Here is an 18647-nt window from a genome sequence, read left to right on the forward strand (position 1 = left end):
GAAACTTTAATAAAAATAATGCTTGAACATCTAATATTTGCCAAATGTAAAAATTAAGAAAAAAAGAAGAATGAAGATAGACTGAGGTAAAATACAACAGGAAGTTAACTAACAAAATGGACTTCCATTATAAAAAATTCCAAGAAAATATTGAGATAATACAACTAAAAAGTATTTGTTGGTAGGAGAAATCATTATCCAAACGACACACTCAATATGAACAGGTCACTGCATTTTCCCTTTGAACTGTGCAGCTTTTGTTGGTTGATATGGCACATAATCATTTACACAATAAATTGGACTCGTTTCCAAATAAATTAAATAATGGATCTAATAAAAGCTGTTTTGCTACTTTTGCTTGCATTTGCTTTCTGTACAGTTCAATGAGCTCGATGAATAGAAGTCGGACCACAAAAGCTCCCTACGATAGCAAAAAAGTTATCAAGCGTAATTAAGATGCTTATCATAGTAGATGGCATTCATAGACCATCCATTCATTTTTTTTGTTCTTCCGCCAAAAACCTAAAATACTCACATTAACTGCTGCTTTAAGGGCCATGCAATTTCTGTAGCTGGTCAACCACATCATAGGAACTGCTGAATGGTTGGAAATCAGATCGGCGCAATACAGTTCCTTGGATATTCCTGGAGCCGTCTGGTTGAGAGCCAATCATAGCTTTTTTCTTGGATGAATAACAGTGGTGAACACGGACTCGGTGTCTTCTTGGCTGTATAGTGTAATTGCCATACATCTTAACAACCAAAATAGCTTCTTTGTCTCTGGAGTCTTCACACCATGAATTTTGTACAACACCATCAACAAACTCCTCCAGAGTCTGAAATTCCTCATGGTGCACTGATACTTCAACAATTTGATCTGGTTTTATTATACCAGTTGCAGGACTCACCTGAATCATGAAATGATTAAGCAATTATCTCAAGGGGCATTGCAACCGAGAGATGTCCTACCCGAAGCAAGAAAAAATGTATCGTGTTCATCCACATACAGAATTTGGTCCCAGGAGTAAAGATTTTTTTTTTCCTAGTGGTGATTTTGGTTCTATCTAAAGATTTTAAATTGCAGGCAGACCACATCACAAGATGCAATTGCAACAGCTCAGCTGTGGTGACCCCTATAAGCCACACCAATAGCAAAGCATTTCTAGTAAAGAAAAAAGAACGGGGTATGCAAATTAAAGAAGGCCTTGAATGGCCGGAAGAAATCTTCCCATGTTTAGTTTGAAAAGTTTAGTGGGGCTATAGTATCCTTGGTTGGACAAGCAAATTCAAGGTGATCGTACGTTTTATATAACACGTTCTTATAAGGCGTACTTATAGTGCTTTGATTGTGCTTATTGCAAGTAATAATGAGCTCTGAAAAAATTGTGAAGGCCACTTGAGGAAGAGTAACTCTATTAAACGAAGATCTGTTGAAAATCCTATATCAATTAATGATATGAAAAATTTTAGTATACAAGTGGGTGTAAATCCTACCTCACAAGTGGTTATGAACTTGAGTTAGGTTTAAAGGCTATTTTCTAAGATGGTATTAGAGTTTAACCTATAACAATGTTTGTTGGATCTATCATGTATTAAAAACTACCCACAGATATCCAGTCTCACACTTAAGACATGAGAAAATATGTTGAAGATTTCACATTAATTGGAGATATAGTCAAACCATAATATATAAATGAATATAAATCTTATCTTACAAACTAGTTGTACGAATTAGGATTACTAAGAACAAGGATGGGAATATATAATATGCTAAACATGTAGGTTCAATTGCTGAGAGGAGATTCTAGGATATTGTATGCTTTTAAATGGAAATTTAATGACTTGTAGGAGTAAAAGGCAAAATTTAGTTGCAAGAGCAAGTGTAGAGATAAAATTTAGAGCCATCGCTCAAGGTGGTATATGACACTATTTTGTGATGATTGGTCTGTCATCAAATTGCATGGTCCCTTACCAGTTCAGCATGAAAGGACAGAGCACATACAGAAAAAGATTGACCCTTCTGCCAATTCATTAAAGAAAAATAAGACAATGGCTTTATAGATATAATGAACATCCCTTTACAACTCTAGATGGCTAACGTATCAACCAAACCACTTCCTACAAAGCAGTTTGAAGATTTTACTATCAAGCTAGGAATGATTGGTATTCATACACCAGCTTGCTTGAGGGAGAATGTTATAGAGTATAATTATTGTCATTAATTCCTATTTAACCTTTATAGAAGCAATAAAGTATATAAAAGAGAAAATCATCCATTTTTTCATCATCAAACTAGAAGTAAAAATTATTTTCTAGCTTCCTCATTTCAAACGTCTCTAGTTTCAAGTTTTTTCTATAACCATAAATATTGTACAAAAAAAAAATAAAGAATATCACCTCAAGCCACCTTGGGAAGCCAAATGAACCCCTCAACTGATGGTCAGTAGCCTTCTGATCCTCTGTAACAGTAGACTGACCTTCACAAATTATTTCAAACAAAGCATTGCCTTCTCCACATTTATTTGTAATTCGCAAAATTAATGTGTCCTGGTTTTGAAGAATTATGTTGTTTGTACTAATGATGGTTTCAGGAATCTTGCATAATTCTTTAAGAAGAAATTTAATTTTCTCATTTGATTCAAGAATCTCTCCAAACTCCTGTCTGCGGATTGATTCATCTACTCGAGCAATATCAGTAGAAAATATGCAGCGGACAGGCTTGTGGTCACTTTCGGTGACATCCATGCAAGCTTCATACCTAGTGAAGGTGAGATTGCATTGATTAAAAAATAAAAACTGAAAACAAAAAAAGGTATTTCCATTAAAGCTTTTTAAATATATTTTCCAAATGTGAAAATATTTCAATTTAGTATCTGTAGTAAAATTTTGAGGAAGGTGGAAAGCAAAGACAGGCTTGAATCCATGTGTTTACTATGCAGAGGATGAATTATGTTCACAGCCCAATGATTTCAAGAATCAACCAATATCCTAATTACCTGCCGTAATAAAAGACTACAAATAAATAACAAAGAAAATGTAAATCTGAGAAATACTGATTGATATTGTTTTTCTGGTTTGTTAGAGTGAGAGATACAATTTATGTAATAAAATCATGAAGCTTGTAAAGCAAACTTTGCTGATGTGGGACTAAACTCCACCGAAATAACCACTTAGCTGCTGTGCTGTCTCTCAGTATTATAAAAATAGAGATTTTATTCTATCACGCTATTACATAAATACCAGATGTGGTTAGTATATTTACATTCTATACATTGCACTTCCCTTAAATTGGAGAATATAGATCCTATGCACCCAAGTTTGGTGTGTGTGTGTGTGAGTGTGTGTGTATATATAACTTATTTGGAGGCCTCTCAATAGGCCAAGTAAAAAATCTTTTTGGTCATTTGATGTGTGTAGACTAAGTACCACAATTATAGGACATGGTTAGACAATAGACATTATTTGTGTATCTTCCAACAATAACCATTTTCAATGTGATCCCAATAATTTGTTATTGTTATAACACCGTTGGATTATCATCGAGTTGGTGAAGATTGGTTCAATAAAATCTTGATAAGGTTCCTACACCAACTAACTTCACCACACCATCTCATAGAAGATGTGTGGACAGTACAACGTCTAGCCTCTTAGCATCTACTAAGACTAGTGACTTCTAGAGCAGCCGCCTAAGCAATAATTCAGCTCAGTAACGAGAAGCACCCCTCACATGTCCTCTCTATATGTTTAGGCACATTTCACATAAGCTAGTTATGATAGTTATGAACTATGTATAGGAACCTGTAACATCAGTTAAACTAATTGAGCGTTGTGAGTTCAACTGTAAAACTGAAAATGGCGAGAGTGGAGAGAGAGTTCACTAAGAGATAAACTTTAAGTTGTAATGCATAGTTAATTCTATTGTGGGTTGAGATTGAAGTTCATTAACACTTCAACTGAACCACATTATTTTTGCATGTAATTTTATCTTATTTTTCCTTTGTTTACCTTCTAGCAATGGGAAGAGTTTCTACCAGTGATAACAAAAGTGGTAGAAGATGGTCAAAGTCAAGGTCACACAATGGATTTTCAAACGTAAAGATAGAAGTCCAGCAACTTGTCAACAAAAATTAGGCAAGATTAATGGTTAAAGGCTTTAACTGGAGAGGAGACAATTATAACGATGGTTTCTCTCCTGTAACAAAGCACAAACCGATTTGAATGTTGTTAGTCATGGTAGTTGAGTTTAACCTTGAGTTGTTGGAACGGATAGATGTTAAGACTACATTTCTAAATGGAGAGTTATAAGAGTCCATATATATGAAGCAATTAGGAAGCTACATGGAAGGAGAAGGTATGTATTATGTTAGTAAATTAAACAAATACTTTTATGGTCAGAAACAATCCCCTAGACAATGGAACAAACAATTTGAGTTCATTGAGTGTTGGCTTTGAACAAAGCAAGTATGACATCTAAATCTACTTCGTGTATCTACCATAAGATCATTTCATGGTATTATTGTAGTATGTTGATAACATTCTGATAGTTAAAAATAGAAAGTCTAAGGTTGAGAAGGTTAAGTTGAATAGCAAATTCAATATGAAGGATCTTGGAATGGGTAGAAAGATTTTAGGGTTTGAGTTTGTTAGACGACGTGAATTGAAGTGTCTACATGGGTATTGGATGACCTACCTTAAAAAATTCTTGAAAAGTTTGGATGACACACTTGAAACCTGTGTCCACACCTCCTACTTTTCTCACTACAAGTTGAGGGATGAACATTCTCCTAAGATAATAAAGGAACAAAGTTATATATATGGTATTCCATATGAAACATTGTTAGTTTTGTGATGTATGCAATATCTATGTTGAACTAAGGTGAAGGTTAGTGAAGATTGGTTCAGTAAAATCTTGTTAAGATTCCTAGACCATCTAACTTCACCAAACCGAGTCTTCTAGTATCTTTGGTGGATAGTCTTAATATAATATCAAGTCCCTTAGCATCTACTAAGACTAGTAATGTCTCTTAAGCATCCGCCTAAGTGACAATTAATCTCAATAACAAGAAGCATTGTTCACATGTCCTCTCCATATGTTTAGACGTGTTTCATGGAAATTAGTTACAGTAGTCATATATTATAAATAGAAAGTTGTAATGATAGTTAAACTAACTGAGAGTTGTGAGTTCAACTATTACCGAAAACAATTATAGTTGAGCGAGAGGTCACTAAGATAAAAACTTTAAATTATAATCTCTATGCATGTTAAATTATACCGTAGACATAAATTAAAGTTCATTAATACTTTAATTGAACCATATTATTTTTGTGTGTAATTTTACCTTATTCTTCCTTGTTTACCTTCTATCAATTCGTTTGTGGCCTCTTTTCTGTTGTTGTTTAGGCATTTATGTTTGGTAGATGATCTTATCGTAGGTTTGTCCATTTATATCCACAACAGAGTTACGTGAAGTACAGGGCCAACCAGAAAATGATTGTTACGTGTAAGGACAAAAATTATAATATTTCCATTCCCCATGTGATTATACTTAGAATTGCTCCTTTCTATTTAGAGTATTACAAAACAAATAATTCTAGAACAAAAACATAACTTATGACCAACTCGAAAATAATTATAAACATAGGGGTAAATTACAACCTGTGTGGAATATCGATTAGAGATTACATTATACAAGAATATAGCATAAATATGCTTTAGTCACAAGAAAAATATGGTGAAATACAACCAAAATAATGGGTGGTAGTCATTTAAGTCAATAATGATGGCAATTCACTCATGCAAATTTACTTTTGGCTATCCAAATTTTCCTTTCACAAATCTATAATTCAATATTGACTCACCGCATGTCTCATAATAAATAAGTCCCCTATTTTACATAGGGATTAGAGACTGCATAGTCCTTCTGGCCGGGTGTTTTAATCTATATACCCAAATGGAGAAAATAAAAAGTATTAGGTAGAACACTCACTGTAATACTGAAGTGACAACGGGGCACTCTAAACTGCATTCAGCCACCAAAGATGTGCAGCTGTCACGATACAAAATTCTGTCACACCAGGCAGGGATGCGTTTCTTTTCACCAGAATCATACCCTTCAAGAAAATAGGTCATATAGTCTGAATTCATACCCTCAAAAAAATTGTAAGCAATACTGATGACAGTAATAGCAAACATAAGCAGCAAAAATTGCAGTTTGAATTTATTCACTTTACGATATCTAATTCTTAAGAGTTCCTGATTGTGTCAACTATTAACATGAGGTTGTTTAGAATCCTGATGTACTCAATATTTCACTGTACTGCGCCCTTAACATAATATATATTCAAAGGGAGATTGTCACTTAGTTTATCCAGTCCACTGTGTGAACTTCTCCTACCTACCTCACTCGCATTACACTAATACTATAGTAAGCAAGCCTCTAGAAGTTATAAGCACCCAAAAAGAAGGAAACTTCAAATCTATTATTCAGAGCCTCTCTATCCCTCTTTTCCTCTGCCCTATCTGTTCTACAACTTTTACAATTCATATGAAGTCATCCTGTTATTGGTCTACAAATAAAAAACCTTCGTGATTGGAACTGCATGGTTTGCATTTTGCAGAAATGATTAGAGATGTAGTGACCCAACCCACGTCCTTCCATCTCACTTTTTACCACTAAAGTTTACTTTAAAGTTCACTAGACCATTGTGTGTATATGTGTGTGTTTTTGGGCAGGCGACCAACCTGCCAAGCCAGCTTGGTGCCGTTCAAATTTGTATGTAGGAGGAAATGTTATAATTGCTTCACGCATTCCTTGGAAGACATTCCCAGCTTCCATTTCAGCTCGAAGTTGATCCCTTTCTCTAAGCCAGTCAAAACATCTTTGAGAAACAAAATCTCTCGCTTCATCATATGAAATGTCATCAAGTCTATAATTAAAATCTCCAAGAAATACAACCATGTCTGCCTCAGATAACTCGGGCACCCCTTCTGTGAACTGGAAACCAATCTCAAGAATCAATACCTCATCCAACTATCAGAGTGCAGCATAAAGCATTACTTAGATGAATAAAGTGGACAGCATGTACATACATTTGCACCACGAAACATCGGAACAGAAGATGACGTGCCAGCTGCAACAGAAAGGACCAATGGCAAGCCAGATCTATAAACAGGCCAAAATAAATACATGGACAAGGCAAGTATGAAAATCAGGAAAAGGCACAGAAAAGTACCAGCTGTAGTATTTAAGACGTTTGTTGGCCGACTGAAGGACATTGTTCGGTATACATGATCAAAATCTGCATTTCGACGACCAACTGCATCTAAATGTGCTGCGAAGTGACAATTAACAAAGCACATTATCCGATCATACACTCTGATCCTCAAACCAACAGCTCCCTGGAGAAAACAACATCTCCTATGTCAATGGTCAGCATAATATGAACAGAAACAAAAATATATATTTGCATACAACACATATCATACAGTGTGATACTCTTGTGAATTGCACAGCCATGGCATGGCATTGTTGCCGATCTATTTGCTTTATATGTCTATGCATGTGTTGAATTAAATGACTAAATTCAGGCCAAAGACACCAACTACACTTTACTGGTTATTGCTTTAGTGGAAACAATTAGCGATAAAGTTTTAATGGTTATATGATATGTTACTTGCAGACCACACAAGAAAATTATGTCATTGGCTTGCATTGCAGTACTTCTAGAACAGAAACTTGGCTTTTGTCTGCTTTTACTTGGAATTGCAACATACCATAAAATCTAGTAATCAATCTAGTGATATAGGCAATAGCCTGACATTTAAGTATCAATGTTAGTCTGTTGAATAAAACAAAAGCTGACAATTATGAGATCTATGATCATGACCAACAGCCGCATCTTAAAACACCCTTTATTAGCAAAAAACTAATATACAAAGAAAAACAACAGAGTAGATGGTACAGGCCCACCTTATTGCCAATAGCACGTCCGAATCCACATGGAACTGCTGCTACATCAACATCCCCAACATAAAATCGAATGTTGGTTTTAACCCTGAAGAAGAAAATTTCAGTACCATTGGTGAAGAAAGCAGAGAATTTAGATAACAATGGCTTCTCATGAATTCAAATTGAAGAAAATAATCGATATTTTCGTTCACCATACAATTAGGAACCCAGCCTTAAGTGATACATATCCATATCTTTCAAACCAGAATAGCATTCATAACAAGTAGGAAGGAAAACCCACAATAATCTGAGATAACAAGCAATTTAACAGACCACTACAAATTCAAATTGCTAAAATTTTACGGATATCCTATTGACTAACAAAACAACAATCATTATCTCTGACATATTAAAGCTTCAACAGCTCGCGTGTATTTCTACTCAAAGATACTCACCACACAGCAATGACCAAGCCTGCAAGTTGTCTGGATCCAATACGTTCAAATGTTGAACCTTCATCTAATGTTTTGTCTATCATGTCCAGCCACCACTGCCCAACAGAACTTCCCTCCAATCCTACCTATATGTTTGTGAAAGATTGAGGGCAGAGGAGGGTTGTGAGGAAGAAAAAATAGGCAAAACCATTAACTATACAATATATATAAGTGTGCGTAAATACATGACAATTATCACAACAGAATGTTTACAATGCATATGAATAATCCAAGCATCCAGAAAACATCCATTGAACAACAGAATGTATAATGATTTTGTGTAGTCCATGTGCTAATAGGAACAAAAACTCAACACGAGACATTCTTAATCATTTTGATGTGGCACTCTATTATAATAGATCAATCCAAGAAATTCTCTCGCTACTTCTTATTGACATATGCAATATCAAGGACTCAAGATCAACTGGACGGATTACAGAATGAAGGACAGAATGACAATTGGATGAATGGGTACTGGATTAATGATTGGGAAGAATCATTTGCTGCAATGAATGATGTTCATGGCCAAGGAGGTTTCGGCTGCAGTGATATCATTGCATAGTTTCATGAAATTTTTACAAGAAGGCCCACAAGCACTTCATCCTTATTTTAAAGAATTCAGAGAGGCTGAAAAAAAAGGAATGTGTAATTTTATTAAACTGTAAAAGTGAATTGACTTGCACATAGAGAGCTATTGAGCTCAGATATTTATATGGAAGAATAATTGGGCTTTAAGCTTTATCTAAGCTCGACTAACTTCAACTGTCATAACAGAATTGCAGTTGGCTACCTCACTCTGACCAAGTGTTGACTCAGCAATCTACATAAACAAGTATAGACTATTAATTCCCCCCTAGAATAAGAATTAAAAAAGAAATTCTTAAATTCTAAAGCACCTGAAAAATTATAATTTCCAAATTACTACTATTATATAATACCATGCCCTGGGAGTTGCTTTTTGCCTCCAATGCTGGATCTTCAACAAATATTTTGAGGGTGCCAAAATTTATATATAGATATATAAAAAATTTTAGGATACCAAATATATAAAATATATTAAAATTTTAAAAAAGTAAGTTATATATATATATATATATATATATATATATATATATATATATATATATATATATATAAATTGAAGGGGCCAAGGCCCTCCTATGCCTCCATTATAATCTGCCGTTGTCTGCCTCCCATCTAAACCACTGCATATATTACTCCTGCTACACAATAACCACTACAGCTCAGACAAACTTATTTTTTATACACACGCCTCCCTCCCTCCCATTACTCTGTTTCTCTTGGCCAGCTTTTGGTCAGTTTTTATAATGAACATGTTGATCTTGTAATGGAGTTGTCTCAAAGGACATGTTGGACTCATCGATGTCCTCAAACTTGAAAATATGAAGATCGTATGACGAAGGTAAGCCAATTGACATAAAATGTTTAAAGAAAGGGTAAGGAAATGAAAGTCTTGCTCAAACTGCAATTATGGTAGTAACCACAACTCTTTTTCAACCCGATTCCCTCCCCTCCCTCCCATTGCTCTATTTCTATTGGCCAGTTTTTATAATGAACTATGCTCATCTTGTACTTGAGTTGTCTCAAAGGACATGTAGGACTCATCCATGTCCTCAAACTTGAAAATATGAAGATTGTATGACAAAGGTAAGCCAATTGACATAAACTGTTTAAAGAAAGGGTAAGGAAATGAAAATCTTTCTCAAACTGCAATTATGGCAGTAACTACAACCCTTTTTTTTTCCTCCCTCCCACTGCACTGTTTCTTTTGGCCAGTTTTTGTAATTAATATGCTGTCGATCTTGTACTTGAGTTGTCTCAAAGAACATCTTGAACCCATTGATGTGCTCAAACTTTAAAATATGAAGATTGTATCATGAAGGTAAGCCAATTGACATAAAATGTTTAAAGAAAAGGTAATGAAATAAAGGTCAGTCATTAAACTATTCTTTCATTTCAATCGTTCTTGATTCTGCAGTACCATGGAAAGCATGACACAGATCACCATTTCATTCCTAACCATACAAAAATTAAAAAAGGAAATATCAACTGGTGTTTCAAACTTGCAACTCATTAAATTACAGTCATTTCACTTTCTTAATTCCAATAATTTCCACAGCAATTCATTGCATTACATTCCATTCATGTCAATTAGTCAAAGCAGTAACAAGATACATGCATGTAAGTTATTGGCTGTAAATGTCAACCTAATATCTACATGTTTTTTGCAAATTCAAATGTATAGAAGTCAAGCCTAAAGAAAAAGAAAACACAACTAAACATAAATCACACAGCAACTACTTTGCTTACACTACTATTTTTCTAATAGCAATATTTTATAGTACTGATTTTCTAGTAATATTACAGAAAATGATGACTTACAGTTTCTTTAGCAGCAGACATTGCAAGAAATCCTGCACCCATTTCAACCTCTTGCAACCCAACAACAACAAGACTAACATCTGAGGCCACAGAACCCAGCCATGAAGTAAGGGAATCTTGAGATGCTTTTCCTTGTCCCACATTCCAAGTGCCACTCAATATTTTTATATTTTCTATTTTAGTGTATAAAAATTCTTTGCCACTTAATTCTGAACGCAATATACTATCAACAGGCCCAGGGGAGGTGATGTTCCATCCTCGTACACCACCATGGTTAGCCAATGCAAATATATAACCAGCACCAAATGTCATTTTTACGATTGGGCTGCCATGAGCCACCCATCCCCCAATCAGATTACCCTTGAGATCCAATACCTGGATAGTTCCAGATACATAACCTACCCAAATTTGCATGCCAAAGGTAGAAAAACACTGAACGGCAGATGAATGGTAAAGAAAATCTTGTATACGATTGCCATTTCCATCCCATTGCACCAGTAAGCCACTTGTACACCCTGTCCAAATCATTCCATCTATTGTTATTACTAGTGCTTCAGTTCTCCTATTATCATCCCCAAAGCCGCCCTTTGCTGCAACTCGACGAACAGCATCAGCTGCCCCCATTATGGCATTACGTGAACGCTGAAAGAACCCCATTGAACTTTGTGTTTTGTCTTTCCTTGAAACAAGCTCCACCGAAAAATCTTGAATTGAGGACAAATCCAACCGATTTTCAATTTGTCCATCTGAATTGAAAACTTTCAGTAGCTCCCTTGTGCGAGCATCCCTATAAATTAACAAGCACTAGCTTACATTAAATTGATATGTGGAGAAAGAGAAGCACGACTAATGCAAAATGAAAAGAGAAAGTTCATGTGACAATGAATTGCAAGCTTGGTAACATCACAGATCCCCCTTCCTCTACAATTCACATTAACTTTAATGTAAAAGCAACTAAAAGTTGCTTCTAATGACGCATGTTATGTTAGCATGCAGAGAACCAAACATGTGGGAAGTCTTAGTCTAGTTATGATTTCTTTATACACCCATCACGAAGAGTACCGTCAAGAGACATGTCAGAACAAAAAAGGATATACAGGATTCAGGATGACTTACCGTAAACATGCAAATATATAACCTGACTAGAGTTCTTAGATATGCTTATTTTATAAGGATTTATGTCATAGAATCAATGACTTGTTATTAGCAATGCAAGCCAGTTCATACAAGTTTAAAGGAATATCTGTCCACAAATTAAAAAGGCTAAGACCCCTTCGTGAATATAATAATAATACACTAAAAAACTATATTTACTATCTTTTTACCAAAGTAAGATGTGTGAGCACGAGATAGAAAAAAATCTTAAAATAATCAAATACAGTTGAATGGTTAAACAAAAAAGAATTTACCCATACTAATGTTCAATACAAACAAACACCTTGAAAGTTTAGTAGAAAATCTCACCACAAAGCAAATGAAAAATAACCAGCACTCCACACCTTTGCTCTCGAATTATCAGATACTAAGTACTTTACATCTGAAGTCAGCATGTTACTGAAGCCATTTGTAGATAGTTGGCTCCTTAAGTCAATATAGGACCTCTCCACAAATATAACAGCGCTGTGCCTTTCCTCCTTCGTTAGATGAATAGATTTTTCAACAGCCTCCCAAGGCCATATTTTTACACCTCCTCCTTCTGAACCCGACCACAGATCCCCTGGAATAACAAAATGGAGAAAAAAAAAGGAGAGAGAATAATGCATAACATTCACAATAAGCACATGAATCAACCAACAAACATCAGGTTCCCCGGAGAGTTTAGAATCTTGGATTAGCATTTTTGAGTAAACAATTTACTTAATCACTTATTCAGAAAGTGCTTATCACCTTAGAGCCTATACCATTAGTACTCGAAGAACTTCAATGCAAAAGTTATTGAAATAGAATGAAAAAACTTAAAACAAAGCTGTTTTTGTAAACTTCCACCAAACACCTTCCATTAATAAGTTCTTACACCATAAAACAAGACCAAAGAAGTTTAGCAAAAGTTCTTCCAAATGCTCAAGAGTCAAAACAAAACAGCTTATAATCAAAATCTTAGGTGGCATTCGACTAAACTTATTTTGGACATAACTTTCACTTAAAAAAACTTTAGAAAAGGTAGTTTTTCTTAATAAAGAAAACTTCATGAACTTTAAATAAACTAATAAAAATAAGTAAAAAAACTAGTTTTAGAAGCTTTCGACTTCTACTTTTCCCCTTACTCCTTTATTTTAAATCTGAAGATAAAAAAATACACTACCCAGAAATTTTAAGATTAAAAACCACTTCCTCTATTTCCTTTTATCTGCCCATTTAAGAGAATAACAGACAGATTAAGGGATGAAATGAATATCAATTTATGTTAAAATTGTTTTTCACTTCTTAAGATGACCTCTGTTATTATTTCTTTTTTTATTGATGACAAGTTTGTAAAGATTTTAAAATTAACTGAAAATAAGGACAAAATGAAAAATATAGTAGTCGGCAACATTATCATCTTTCAGAGGTACACAAATATACAAAGAGAAAGAGCTACCAAACATCTTTATGTTAAGGGCAAACATTTCATACAATAACACTATAAAAGTCTTCTACACAATCTACATTGCCGTTCAATCATAATTTGCTACACATGATTAATTTTACAATAGTTTAAAAATAATGTAAAGAAGATTTCTAATTGCATCGCTGGCTAACTGAAAAAACACGTCCGTCAAACTCTTGACTTTAAATTTAAACTATTATTTTTAATTTCAATTCTTTAAAATTATTTTTAAGAGTTATGTTTTAATTCTTGAAATTAGGCCTAGGATTGTTTTTGTACCAGGTTTAAAATTGATTTTTTTTAGTCTTACAATTTGATCAAAGAAATCTTTATCCTGAACATAATCAAAGATTTCACTTTGTAATACAAACAAAATACCAGCAGTTCTATTAATAAAATACCTGTAATATATGATTATTTCCATTTCATTCATTTTCCTAAATTTGAGGGACGTATTTAAAATTCTATTTTAAAGCATTAGATTGTAAATAAAAAAAAACATACATACATACATATATATATATATATATATATGTATATATATATATATATATATATATATGTATATATATATATATATATATGTATATATATATATATGTATATATATATATGTATATATATATATATTTATTTATTTATTAAAATTATATTTTAAGGCATTAGATTGTACATCAAAAAAATAAATAAACATCAAGGGTACAGGATATCTGCTAAAAATTAACCTAATCCAACTAAAGAGATTGAACAGTAAAATTAACAGTGAAGAACGAAAGATTACCATAAGAGGTGAAGGTGAGGGAAAGAACAGGGCCACGGTGAGCCTGCCAAGACAAATTTTCCTTAAACCGATTGCTCCAATCGCAGCAGTTATTGTTATCCTCCAAACTCTCATCATCCATCTTCCAGCACCTAATCTTCCCATCCCTGTGTCCGCTCCACACCAACCTGTTCCCCTCATCCGCAACTAAACACAGCGTCGGCGAACACCACATCGATTCCCGAAACGGTGCACTCTCCTCGTCTCCTATCCTCACAACCTGGTCTTCTTCTCCAACGCCGCACCACGACGCGTACAGATCCTTGAAGTTCCAAAACCTTACGCCGCATTCGGAAGCCGCCCACAGCTGCGACTCAGTGGAAACAATGCTCCTCAGGAACCGCCCAATCTGCGTCTCCCGCAGCGGGTGCGGCCGCAATTCGAGGCTCGGCGGCCTCGCCGGATGCACCGCCCCGCGCGGAGGGAGGCGGAATATACCGACGCCGCCTCCCCTGGCAACGAACTCCGGTAACGAAGCGGCGCGTGAGCCGGAGGAGCGACGCTGTTCGGCGGAGAGCTTGCGGTCAAGAAACTGAAGCATGTAGTCAAGGCGACGGTTGGTGGACTGGATGGAGTTAGAAGGCGAAGCGTCGTCGTCGGAAGACGAAGAGTGCAAATATCCTGATGAAGTTTCACGGTCGAAGGAATCGACGACGTTTTGGCGTAGCGTTGATGATGAATCCATTGAATTGGAATCGATTGCACGTCGTCGACGATTGGAACAGTTGGAGAAAATCTAGCATGTGTGAACTTGTGAGAGAATTTGATGTGCGGTGTTAATTGCGATTTGTGTTTGACTTCGAAGCTGGATTGGATGAGAGAGAAATTTAAGAACGATGTGGGAGTTCAGCGACACACCAAACAAATTACCGCTGAGACACCTCACGTCTGTTCCAACGATCAACCCTATTCTTTCTTTCTTTTAATTCTAATTATTAAATCCAAATTGGGATATCTCATGGCTCTCATTTCGTATTTTATTTTTAATCGATACGTTGGAATGATTTCAAGAAATATAATATATTCGCTGCTCTTTCTTTAAAATATTTTTTATTTTAATTATGTCTCTCGCGTATATAAAATATGACAGTATTAAATTGTTTTTTGCCTTTTTTATATTAAAAAATATGTGTGTGTCTTTAGGGACGTGATAAAATGCCTTAGAATTATTTGTTGTCTGGATTGTTCTATCTATTATCCTTTTCCATTTGTTTGATGTAATATATTGAGAAACAATAGACAGGATAGAAAAGTATGCATTAAATTACTAACTTGGTATTTCATCTTTTAGTTTGTATTTCGCTTAGTTATTTCACCTGCAAAAAGTTATTTTTGGTTTTTTTATGTTTCTAAGGTGAGTTAAAGTCACTGGTCCAACACTGCAAAATTAATTAAGCAACCGACGTAGAAATCAGTAAAATACCGGATAAAAGAATTAATAATTCTAAATTTGGATTTTTTTAATAGTAAATTAAAATAGTAGTCATTTGTTTTGTTTTCTACATGTAAACTATCTAGACATTGATATATATTATTAAAATTTAAATTTACTGTGATAATATATTTTATTTTTAAGATCGACTTTTAATAAGTAGAAATGAAAATTTAAAAAGTTTAAAATGAATATTTTATTATTTTAAGTTAGAAACTATATATTATAAAACTAATAACTAGTTTATTTTTTATTTATCCAAAAAATGAAAAAATTTAATCTTTTAATTCCTCTCTAAAGTTCTAAAATGGTTGTCTATTATTTTTAGTTTTAAAATTATTATTTACAAAATTAGAGAATATATTAAATCTATTCCATTAAAACTTACTCAAACTAATTGCGTTTTTTAGCTACGAGTTCCTTGTTTTTATTTTTCTTTGCAAGTGAACCTTATGTCTTTGCATGTGAAATTTAACTTCAAAAAATGAAGTTGTGAAAGTTCATGATTCTGTTGATATGTTTGCTTTTAAATGAAATCTTTTAAATAAGTTAAAAAAATAATAAATCTTTTCCATTTTCTAAAAGATATTTTGAGAATGTAGTATTTAGAGGCAAATGACTTTATTTTGAACTACTTAATTTCAGTTTAATTTTAGAATAAATGTTGTGAGAAATGTAAATTAAAGTTTAGCTTAAATATCTGGATGTATATAAAGAAAAATAAAACATTATATAATTTGAATATGTGTTAAGTTGAAAATTTTGAGTGCTTAAATTATTAAATTTAAAAGTATAATTATTTAAATTGATATGGGTAAGTGTGCTTTCGAGTTGGGTTGAATGAAACTGTGAATGAAAAAAAAAACTAGTTGAAGGATTGCTTATTTTTATTTAACTCTGAGGTTGATTTTAAGATATATTTTCGGTATGTATTTATTTCGATTGAATGGTTTAAGTGTTGGAAAATCCATTGAATGAAAAATATGTTTATTTTTAAGTAAAACATTGATTAGAAAATAATCTGAAAGGTAGATATTGTCTAAATTTTGAATTCAATTAGATGTCATGTTAACTAGTGCTGAAATATAGTGTTGAAATATAATTTGAGTAATGAGATGTATTTTTGATGTAAAGTCAAATCTTCATTTAAAATAATTGTGTGTTCATTTATTTTAATATATATTCTTTGTATGGTAAATTGTTCTCTAAACTATAAGAGTTATTTGTTATAGTTGTTCTTATACTAAAGTTAATTTGGATTCGATATCAATGTTGTAATAAATGTAAGTAAAAATATTACCTTTATTTATGGTTTTTTCATAAATTTTTTTATTATAATTGGTCTTATCACAGTCCAATTATGTCTAAATTTAATTATTAACCTCTTTAAATCATGGTATCTCCATGTTTGGACGATCAATAATAATATTTCAATTGATATATTTTGATTAACACATATAGTCCCACTAACCTTGAGTTTGAGGAGAGACTATGAAAAAAAGGATTTATTGGCTTGCCCTTGAGTTTGAGGAGAGACCATGAAAAAGAGGATTTATTACTAATCTTTAATGTTATTTTATGTTTAAAGATTCATCCTTCAAGCATGATTAAACCCAATGTTAAGTAAGAAAAATATCCACAATTTCATTTTCAATTGTTGGACACTTGAACAGAAAAAAATCATAATAATTATTTTTTACAAGGTATGACGCTTAAACCTCTGAAATATTGCTCACACAATAAATTTTTCGTTCAAGTAATTATATAGTTTGAGTAAAAATAAGTCGTTAATTTTACTTCTTTTAAGTGAAAGAATATCGTTCAGGTGAACTATCTCTCAAATAAAACTTTAAAGTTAAAATTTTCCTACTTTAATAGATGAATGATTTATAATCAAGAATTAAGAATGGGAACTTTTCTACATTTTGTATATATAAAAAGGTATTGCGATTTTTAATTGATAAAAAGAAAACTTACAAAATTATCATTTTAGTAATATTCGAAATGAGATATTCTCTGTTATGAATTGGCAAAATAATAATGAGTTGAGTGACTCCTAATATTTAAAATCTGAGTATCTCTTTCATATTATTGTAAAAAAATCTCATTTCTTTTACAATATTTAAAAAATTATAACATATAAAATACAGTGTGAAAAAAAAAAGTAAAAAATAAAAATAAATGAACAATCCTGGAAATTATTTAGGTTTATTGATGTACAATATACACTTAATTAAATCTGTATTTTGATTTAAACTTAATTGAGACGCAAATTTATAAAATGTTAATGGTTATATAATTATAAAATATTAGTAATCATGGAATGTGAAGAATTATATAATAAAACTTATATTTACTTATAAAATAATTCACTTTATTATTTTTGGATATTTTTGTTTTATTACAACAATCAAAATCGCAATTCATATGAAATATTACTCGATAATATAAAATTGATGAGGAAAATTATTCAAAAAAAAAATCATATGAGAATTTTCCCTTTTCAAATATAAAATAAAACTTAAACTAATACATTATATGTGTCTCCATAGACTTTTACTATACACTCACTTGTTTAATTCACATATACATAAAAATTATATACATATATTCGTCAAGACATTATTATTATTATCAATAGAATAATAACTATCGATAATGTGTGTTTACTACAAAATTTGATTGTTTCCCGACAAAACCAGTTGTTTTAATTTTAATGTGTGTATGAACAATGACAATACAAATAAGGATTTTATAGCTATTCAATTTTATTATAAAGTAATACTAATTAATAAAATTAACAGATAAAGTATACTATGATATAATTTTTTATTTGAATCTAAGTTATTGACAGAAGCACAAACTACGTTTGACGCATACATATGATAGTATATATTATATATACATAAGAGTCTGTGGAAATTTACATGAAGTGTTGTGGCGATTAGGTATAGGTAGTAGG

At 32.8% G+C, this 18647-nt stretch overlaps 1 protein-coding gene across 3 annotated transcripts; it reads right to left on the bottom strand.

Moving 5' to 3' along the window:
• Nucleotides 1–104: 104 nt before the first annotated feature.
• On the bottom strand, nucleotides 105–15234 carry LOC124828467 (type II inositol polyphosphate 5-phosphatase 15-like). 3 transcript variants are annotated; one of them, XM_047301761.2, is made up of 12 exons: nucleotides 14215–15229; nucleotides 12311–12563; nucleotides 10847–11633; nucleotides 8405–8529; nucleotides 7971–8055; nucleotides 7234–7399; nucleotides 7091–7131; nucleotides 6743–6995; nucleotides 5988–6111; nucleotides 2398–2758; nucleotides 536–908; nucleotides 105–421 (listed from the first exon to the last, which is right to left on the bottom strand). In XM_047301761.2, the coding sequence occupies exons 1-11, from the start codon at nucleotides 14936–14938 to the stop codon at nucleotides 549–551; spliced, it is 3279 nt and encodes a 1092-aa protein (XP_047157717.2). In that variant the 5' UTR covers nucleotides 14939–15229; the 3' UTR covers nucleotides 105–421; nucleotides 536–548. The 3 variants fall into 3 exon arrangements, with proteins under 3 accessions (XP_047157717.2, XP_087952600.1, XP_087952601.1); XM_088096474.1 differs by having other exon boundaries at nucleotides 7091–7399; nucleotides 14215–15232; XM_088096475.1 differs by having other exon boundaries at nucleotides 105–908; nucleotides 7091–7399; nucleotides 14215–15234.
• Between the last annotated feature and the right edge of the window lie 3413 nt (nucleotides 15235–18647).

This window comes from Vigna umbellata, chromosome 8 (genome assembly GCF_029865625.1).
Source record: "Vigna umbellata cultivar VRB3 chromosome 8, Vumbellata_1.0, whole genome shotgun sequence".
In the NCBI taxonomy this organism is placed as follows: Eukaryota; Viridiplantae; Streptophyta; class Magnoliopsida; order Fabales; family Fabaceae; genus Vigna; species Vigna umbellata.

Excerpts from the sequence above, each read along its gene's own strand:
- LOC124828467 (XM_088096475.1), bottom strand. The coding sequence starts at position 14,938 with ATGGATTCATCATCAACGCTACGCCAAAACGTCGTCGATTCCTTCGAC. Across the intron at positions 8,530-10,846 it reads TGTCTGCTGCTAAAGAAACT|GTAGGATTGGAGGGAAGTTC; the intron begins GTAAGTCATCAT and ends ACAAACATATAG. Across the intron at positions 7,400-7,970 it reads GACGTGCTATTGGCAATAAG|GGAGCTGTTGGTTTGAGGAT; the intron begins GTGGGCCTGTAC and ends TGTTTTCTCCAG.